At 47.5% G+C, this 8,737-nt stretch overlaps 2 protein-coding genes and 1 non-coding gene across 3 annotated transcripts; 1 reads left to right on the top strand and 2 right to left on the bottom strand.

Annotated features, from left to right (window-relative positions):
* Window positions 1-33: 33 nt before the first annotated feature.
* On the bottom strand, window positions 34-3,148 carry dmt (dalmatian). The gene is made up of 3 exons (XM_017075488.4): window positions 2,778-3,148; window positions 921-2,719; window positions 34-665 (listed from the first exon to the last, which is right to left on the bottom strand). Exons 1-3 carry the CDS (start codon window positions 3,070-3,072, stop codon window positions 405-407), a joined length of 2,355 nt encoding a protein of 784 aa, XP_016930977.4. The 5' UTR covers window positions 3,073-3,148; the 3' UTR covers window positions 34-404.
* Window positions 737-896, bottom strand: LOC118877979 (small Cajal body-specific RNA PsiU1-6). Its single transcript, XR_005014580.3, has one exon. It is a non-coding gene; the product is annotated as a small Cajal body-specific RNA PsiU1-6 (non-coding RNA).
* A 123-nt stretch (window positions 3,149-3,271) lies between the features above and the next one.
* On the top strand, window positions 3,272-8,536 carry trbd (ubiquitin thioesterase trabid). The gene is made up of 9 exons (XM_036818464.3): window positions 3,272-3,820; window positions 4,777-4,938; window positions 4,999-5,587; window positions 5,645-5,843; window positions 5,900-6,626; window positions 6,693-6,937; window positions 7,002-7,213; window positions 7,310-7,458; window positions 7,522-8,536. The coding sequence occupies exons 2-9, from the start codon at window positions 4,811-4,813 to the stop codon at window positions 7,598-7,600; spliced, it is 2,328 nt and encodes a 775-aa protein (XP_036674359.3). The 5' UTR covers window positions 3,272-3,820; window positions 4,777-4,810; the 3' UTR covers window positions 7,601-8,536.
* Window positions 8,537-8,737: the final 201 nt, after the last annotated feature.

Here is an 8,737-nt window from a genome sequence, read left to right as displayed (position 1 = left end):
ATTCCATTTAAGATTAAAATAATAGACATTGCATTTTATATGAAATAAATTATTAAAGGTTTATTTTTATACATCCTTAAAATAGTTTTGGATATACTGTTGGCGCATAATATCGTAATCTGAAAGCTCTACCCAAACCATGCTCTTGGCTATAGAATACAAGTGATATCTTAAACTAGGATTGCGAAAAGTGCATTCGAGACACTAAGTATGTTATTATATTTTTACAGTGATACATTTTAGACTGTCCTTAAATATTTGTTCCGGAAACACAATCTTCCCATAATTCTAGACAAAACAGGTACACTCACGAGTGTTTAAAAAACAAAAGCAAACAAAATAAAAATCGACAATACTTTCCACTAATCTGTGTTATAAAAAAAACCAATAAAAACAAAACAATGCTATTCGATGATGACTGGGAATTTTTCCACTTCCTCACACTCCTTGTTGAAACTGGTAATGAACTCCTGCAATTTAGCCTCATGCTCGATATCTCTACGCGGTCGTTTGCCGTGAGGTTGCTTCTTCTGCGGAGAGCTGAAGCTTTTATTGTGCGAGTCCTGCTCGTCCTCGTCTTCAGATTCACTCTCAATGTACAACAACTGCACTCGCTGCTTCCGCTTTCGCTGTGGACGCTCCTTCACGTAGGTTCGCCTTGGTTGCTAAAATAGATGGAATTTGAAAAGGGATTAGATAAATATTAAACCATAAATGTTGTCAGATTTGAATTTATTTTGTGCGAGCTGCTTACTACCGTTCAAAGATAGGCTTCAATCTTTGCGGCCCTGTTAGCTCAACTGAGATCGTTAACATGTCTCAGTTTGGTATTAATCTGGCGCTAATTGGTTAGTATCCACATCTGTATTGCAATGTCGACACTTCCGCAACGCTGAATCAAAAGTATAATTTAATCTTACCTTTTCGTCAAATGTTTTCTCCGGGTCGGCTTGATCCCTAAACAATCCCATGGTTTCCCTTGGAGGCAGTGCAGCTTTCTTGCGTCTTGGTGGTCTAGGCGGCGCAATCATTGTGGAGCAAAACACGTCTCTAATATCTGGCTGCTTCGACAGGCATTCCCCGAGGTAATCACCATGCAATGAGTTGGTAGATACATGTGGCAGCTCTCCATCGCGGGGTCGCAGCTCCGCCAGTCGATGGAGTTTATCATGCAGGGTTTCGTTTTGACTCAAAGCTGCGGAGACGTTTGCCGGATCTTCATTTTCGTTTATAAATTCCTCAAATCCAAAGAGATTTCGTGAGGTAGAGGCTCGTGGTGTTGGGCTTTTTCCAGAGAGATTAGTTTGTGTTTGACTGCGATTCGTTGGAGATGAAGTCTGCATTGAACTAGTTGACCCTCCAGTGAGAGTGATACCATTTAAGGGAGTGTTTGTTGCATTTTGCGGTTCCGTTGCCTTACTAGCTATATCTTCACAGGGCAAAATCTCGTCAAAGCCAAAAAGATTAGTCCGAGTTTGACTGCGCTGAGCTGGTGATGCAGTGACTGCTTTGTTAGTAGACACTCCGGTGAAATTGGTTTCCTTCGAGGGAGTAGTTTGCACATTTTTCTTCCACGGCGGCAAGGTCACCACTTCTATGATGTTAATTTCTTTGAAGGGCGCTCGCTTCTGTAGCGTTCTCCGTGGATTCGGCAGGTGGACAAAGTTCTCCGCATTCTCTACGTTTTCCTGGTCATTGAATGTCATCGTTTTGCTAGCAGTGGAAGGCGGGAGGTTCTCTTCATTCGAGTCGTTCGCATTTAAGTCATGACCTTGCACGGGCAAGGGCGGACAAATGGACACCTCGTGAGCAGGCTCCTCGGATTGCTCCGCTGGACCATCCGGTACATACACATGCCGTCGCCGCAAGTGATCACTGGAGTAAGAGGGCAGCTGGGATGTGTTGAAGCCAAACATAAAAGTATTGGGCATTGGCGACTCGTCGGTAACGCGCCAAGGCGACGACGCTCCCGCCGGACTGACTGCATTTGGAGACGGGCGGGTAATGGGCGATATTGCATTGGTTGTGGCACTGGCTGCTGTCACCGGGGGTACCTTACGATTCAGCGGTGTGCTAACCAACTGGCGCGCCATGTTAATCAGCTCCCGACGTCTGTCTGTCGATTTCGGAGGATTCTGCGCCTGGGTTCGATGCAGCATCGCGGAGCGGGCCAAATCGCTGTAGGCTCCATCCTGGGCTTGCCTGGAAGTGCTCGGCTCGACGTGCACCTGAACGGGCACCTCAATGGGCTCCATGCAAGGAGCATAGACATCCGAATCGTTGCTATCCTCCTCGGGCTCGTAAACGGTCGAAAGTGCGCGTGATGGCTGTATGCGCAGTTCCTTGGGCTTTGGAACCGGCTTAGGGGGTTCCATATCCTTCAACGAACACTGTCTCCGCCTGCCCACCGGTTTGATCTTGTTTTTACTTCTTTTGGCTCTTGGTTTACCAGATTTGGTTGACCGCACCATCACACAGGCCTTGCCGTTCTTCACCAAGCGCTGAACTATGTCCGCCGCGGGATCCTCCCTGTTGTCCTCATCTTCGATCTGGGACTGCGAGAGGAAGTCGAAGACATTGCGGGTAACCGAGGAGCGTGTTCTCGATAGCGGCTGATCTCGGTGAAAGAAGCGTGGTGGCTTTTTGGGAGAAACCTCTGCCGCTGGTTTGCTTGGGCTGTTAACCCTGGGGATTAGTCGACAAGGTGACTTTCTTGGACCTGCAAAACGTGGGATTTTAGCAAAAACTACTTTATATGCCGTATGATGACCACTTACTTGCCGCCTTCTTCCTGGTAAGTGGGGGTTGTTTTTTGATCTGTACATTCGAGGGAACGTACATCGTTGAGTTTCGAGCCGGCTCGAAAGTGCTAGAATCCACTTCGGGCGCTGCCTCCTCGGGCGTCTTTATGCGCCTTAGTTTCACTGCGCATTTTTTGAGGTTGTACTGTGGCTCCTCTATTACGGCCAGAATAGCTGCGTCCGAAAGTTTTTTATCGCGCGGGCGATTGCGTCTGGTTGTGGTCCCCGCATCCGCGGCCGAAGCGCACGGCGCTGCACGAGTTTTAACCATTTTATTTACACAATTTTGTTACCAGATGAAATTCATGTACAGCTCCCGCCATTTTACTCGCTAATTACCTTTCGCTGATCTTTTAAAAATACCACAACGAACTGCGATAGGGTGGTGAACTTGGCTAAGAACTATGGTCACACTGCAACACAGAGCACGGACACTTCCCAACACTGCCCGCCAGGGATGGACCACCGATAACTGTCGATAGGCGGACAGAGAACCAGATGATTGGCCTCGCAATAATGTAAAAACTAAATAATTAGCTGTTTCCAAATAATCCAAATTCCAAATTCCTTGCACTACGATCCGCCGTGCGCGTGTGTGTGTCGCTGTGAGTGTGTCCGGGCAGATTCGTATCTCGAAACTACAACTGAGAAATAAGCAGGAGAAACGAAGGAAAAACCCCCCGAACAACCCGAAAACTGAAAATCGAGTGAAAGTTTTTCTCGTCTTTGTTTTGTAATTATTGTGATTTTCCTGCCTCTGCCAGCCCGCATTACTGGCAATATTGGATCGACATTGAGGGCCATAACGACGCTGCTGCGGGCGCGGGTGGCTGCTGACGGCGATTATAGCGATATATAGAGCTATTACAGCGCTCGCGGGCCGATTTCTTGGCCCTATTGTGATTGTGACAGCGCCACACAGTGTTATATATTTAAATCGACTCGAATCGAATCGCCGTCGCCGTCGCAGTCGCGTTTTCTGGGACTGCTGCAAAAGGCCTTGCGAATTTCTGCGCCAGGTACTGTGGGAAGACGACGGATGGTTGGGATGGCTGAACTGATGGCTGATGGCACGGGGCGAATCCCAATAAGAAACTAGCGCGAAAACCCCCCGTCCACCTTCCGTACATGTATCTGCACATACATACCTACATAGCTACATGCACTGCACGCGATACATACGAATAATGGCAACAAACAATTGCAAGCGACCCAGTAGTAGCACCACTACCTCCCCTCCACCTCCACCTCCACCTCCTCCATCGATACCCATACCAATGCCAGACCCAATCCAATCCATTCCCAGAGACCGAGGCCCCGAAGGCTGAGTGTGACGCCACTGGGGGTACGGGAACGGAACGTAGAACGGAGCCAAGGCAGATGTATCTGTATCTGTGGATGTATCTGCGAATTATGTCTCAGGGTCAAGGACACCGTTTCTGCCTCGCTAACCGTTGTTTGACCTTATTAACAAGTTGGAAATGGTGGTACTAGGGCACCGAAGAAAGCAATACCCTTTCTGGATAGGTGTTTTGAGAATAGATTGGGGATACTGTGTAGTTACTTTTACAAAATTCATACTTGGAATAATAAGTCAAGTTTGATTTTAGAATCCTCCAAATTAAGAATGTTAGCTAAATGCTATATAAGATTTAAAATATCTCTAAACTTTTAAGTGGGCATCCCTATATTTTGTTATTCCAAAAGTACCTTAAAGAATCTATGATATAAGATTCTTATTTTCAATAGATCCTATCGTAATCAACTATTGATAAAACTTTTAGAATTTTCCCAGGAGCTTTATAAGCAATATTATCAAGTAGTATTCGTGAAAGAAGCTACTCCGATTAGAAAATGGCAGACAGGTGCTGTTGTCCTAATTAACTTGAACATTTGAAAATATTTAAGATAACTTTGTGGGGTGCCCTGTTAAAATACCCTCCTTAATCAACGAAGGATCCCTTTTCATTGGCAGAGCAACTGCATTGGCTGGCTCCGCGCACAAAACGATGTGCGATACCAAAGACGATGCGCAGAAATGGAAATGTGAAATTTGCACCTACGAGAACTACCCATCCTCGCTGAAATGCACCATGTGCCAGGCGTCCAAGCCGCTGCTCAACGAGGACATCTTCCGGTAAGGCAATCCTGGCCAGCATTAAAGTCTCACTTGCTAATAAACATCCCTTCCTTGCAGTCTGAGTCCGGCCCAGGAGAGCAGCTGCGCGGCGGAGGAGGCGGCCGCCGTTGAAGTGGCTGTGATGTCGCCCACACCCTCGTCCACGTGCTATTCGATCCAGCCACAGAACCAGGCGCGGCAGAGCAATGTGGCGGACAGCGAAAAGTGGCCCTGCAAAGTGTGCACCTATCTCAATTGGCCACGGAGCCTGCGATGCGTCCAGTGCTGCACGAAGCGCGGCGGTGAGGCCATCGAGCGGGCCAACAAGGATAAGGATAACGAGGCGGATGCGGATCGGGCCGGAGAGGCTCTGCAGGCTCTTCGCATCAGCGGATCGGAGGAGAACCTAGCCAACAAGCCAGCCCAGCTCATCGGGGCCACGGCCTCGAATCGTTTGAGCCTCAGTCCTGGCATCGATGATGCCACTCACCTGAACAATCTCGCCAATGCATCCCACAACCAGTCGCAGTCCCAGCACAGACCGCCTGTCCACCAGCAGCAGATGCAGCTCCAACTGCAGCCGCAGCAGCAGCGAGAATCCTCCTCCTCCGCCGCCGTCCCGCAGCAGCAGCAAAAACAATGTTATGTGGCCAAGTGGGCGTGTAATGTAGGTTCCTCATAGACTAACTAATTCCCACATATTAAAAGCTTGTATCTTCCTTAGTCGTGCACCTACGAAAACTGGCCGAGGAGCATCAAGTGCTCGATGTGCGGCAAGACGAGGGAGCGGGAGATCAGTGGCTCGCAGAACGACTTACACGCTTCCTCCAGCCTAAACAGTCAGGAGGAGCAACAGCAGCAGCAAAACGTGGATACCGTCAGCGTGAACAACTCATTCAATAAGAAGCACATTTACCAACTGGGTAGGGTTTCTTTAAATGATTTCCTTTGGAATGAGTAATTAATAGCCCTTTGGCAGGTTCCTCGGAAACCATCAACAACTGTGATACGTTGCAAGAGCGGCAGGAGCGCCGGCAGCGTCAAATCCGACGCCAGGTGGACTGGCAGTGGCTGAACGCCTGCCTGGGCGTCGTGGAAAACAACTACAGCGCCGTGGAGGCGTACCTCTCCTGCGGAGGCAATCCCGCCCGCTCGCTGACCAGCACCGAGATAGCCGCCCTCAACCGCAACTCGGCCTTCGATGTGGGCCACACCCTGATCCACCTGGCCATTCGTTTTCATCGCGAAGAGATGCTGCCCATGTTGCTGGCCCAGATCTCGGGCTCGGGGCCGGGCATCAAGCGCGTGCCGTCCTACGTGGCTCCTGATTTGGCGGCCGACATCCGGCGCCACTTTGCCAACACCCTGCGACTGCGCAAGTCCGGCCTCCCCTGCCACTATGTGCAAAAGCACGCCACCTTCGCCCTACCCGCCGAGATTGAGGAGCTGCCGATCCCCATACAGGAGCAGCTCTACGACGAGCTGCTCGATCGAGACGCCCAGAAGCAGCTGGAGACACCGCCGCCGGCTCTGAATTGGTCGATGGAGATCACGGCTCGCCTCAGCTCGCGGATGTTCGTCCTGTGGAACCGTAGCGCTGGCGACTGCCTCCTGGACTCGGCCATGCAGGCCACCTGGGGCGTCTTCGATCGAGACAATATCCTGAGGCGAGCACTCGCGGATACGCTGCACCAGTGCGGGCATGTGTAAGTGCATTATCGTAGTTAACTTATTTATCTTGTAATCTAACACCTTTGCCATTTTTATTCCAGGTTCTTTACTCGCTGGAAAGAGTACGAAATGCTGCAAGCTTCGATGCTGCACTTCACATTGGAGGACTCGCAGTTCGAGGAGGACTGGGGTACGCTTCTATCGCTGGCCAGCCAACCGGGCTCGTCCCTGGAGCAGCTGCACATCTTTGCGCTGGCGCACATCCTTCGACGTCCCATCATCGTGTACGGCGTCAAGTACGTAAAGAGTTTTCGGGGCGAGGACATAGGATATGCGCGCTTTGAAGGTGATTATTGATCGATTTATTTTTTTGTTTTGCATGGCACCTATTTCTTTGTTCTACTTTCCAGGTGTCTACTTGCCTTTGTTCTGGGATCAAAATTTCTGCACCAAGTCACCGATTGCACTCGGCTACACGCGCGGTCACTTCAGTGCTCTGGTGCCCATGGAACCATTCACTCGCATCGATGGACGACGGGACGACGTGGAGGATGTGACCTACCTGCCGCTGATGGACTGCGAGCTGAAGCTTTTGCCCATACATTTCCTCACACAGTCCGAGGTGAGAGATTGTAGATACAAAGAATATTTGATTCCACTTTGCAATCTATGGAGCAATCGATATCTAATATTAATTATTCTTTGTTGTGCATTGCAGGTGGGCAACGAGGAGTCGATGATGCGCCAGTGGCTGGACGTGTGCGTAACCGATGGAGGACTGCTGGTGGCGCAGCAGAAGCTTAGTAAACGTCCCTTGCTGGTCGCCCAGATGCTGGAAGAGTGGCTGAATCACTACCGCCGCATTGCGTAAGCATGACTTGACATTCAGCCCAATCAGACTTCCTGATTAATATGTGACCTGTCTTGCAGACAAGTGATAACGGCGCCCTTCATTCGCCGCCCCCAGATCACACACTACTCCAGTGATGGCGACTCGGACGAGGAGTAGAGGCGGCTTGTCAGCCGCCACCCAGCTTCAGATTAGATATCTGCGCGCATATTATTGAATATCCTTATTTTGTACTTTTGGCGATCGGTAGCAGATGTCGAGAGACGAGGGGAACAAGTGCAGATCCTACACACTCGCACTCGCAGTTAGCTAAAGGAAACTATAGAGAATACATATGCAGATATGCAGGCAGTTGGAAAGTTGTAGTTGTAACTAAATTGAAAGCAAACTAAAGGTTAAGCAGCAAAGTACGAAAATAGATCGATCGACGTATGTATATCATATCCGTTCCCAACTCAACGTTCGTTGATTTTAGTCAAATTTATTCACACCGGGTCGCCGAGGCATTGTAGACCACATAGTAAACGAATTGAAGCTATACACTGGTAGATCTAATTACACTCACATCTGAAACAATCCATTAAGTGAATACGTGGCCGAAAGGCAGCAGAGAATATAAGCGGTGGAATTTGAACGCTAGTTAGACCCTCGGCTGCGGGCTTAAATTATTACAAATCTCAATGTACTATTAAATTTTAAATGGGTGGCAAACACACAACATAATTATGCTGCGGGTCAATATGAAGGCGTCATTGAAATGTTTATTGATAGTTTTTAAAACACTTTTTGGAATTATTATGAATCATTACACATTCATGCCTATAAATATAATATATATAATTATATAACGTATATAGAAATCCTATGGTTCTAGAAAGTTGAACAAAGGGCCAATAACATAATGAATTTTATTCTAACTGTATTATAAATGGAATTTTATCTCATTATTATTTTTGTTAGTAATGTTATTACAATTATTATTATTATTATTATTACTACCTTTTAAGAAAGCTTATTGTGCAAATGTACACGCAAAACGCATAAAAAGAAATCACTTATTTAAATAAAAGTTTTAAGTAAAAATTTAAACGGAAAGGAATGGCGCCTGTTGAGTTTATTTACTTTTAGTAAAGGAATCTATTTTATTTATTTATTATTATTAATCATTTACTAATTTGGCAAGGTATCCATTAAAGTTGGGGTTTATTTATTTTTTAGTTCGATTTATTTTATTTATTTATTAATTTGCTTGGCACCCTATTAAGCCCTTAATAATACTTATTTTGAATAATTTGT

The sequence above is a fragment of the Drosophila suzukii genome, chromosome 3 (assembly GCF_043229965.1).
Source record: "Drosophila suzukii chromosome 3, CBGP_Dsuzu_IsoJpt1.0, whole genome shotgun sequence".
In the NCBI taxonomy this organism is placed as follows: domain Eukaryota; kingdom Metazoa; phylum Arthropoda; class Insecta; order Diptera; family Drosophilidae; genus Drosophila; species Drosophila suzukii.
This window is presented reverse-complemented; position numbering and strand designations above follow the sequence as displayed.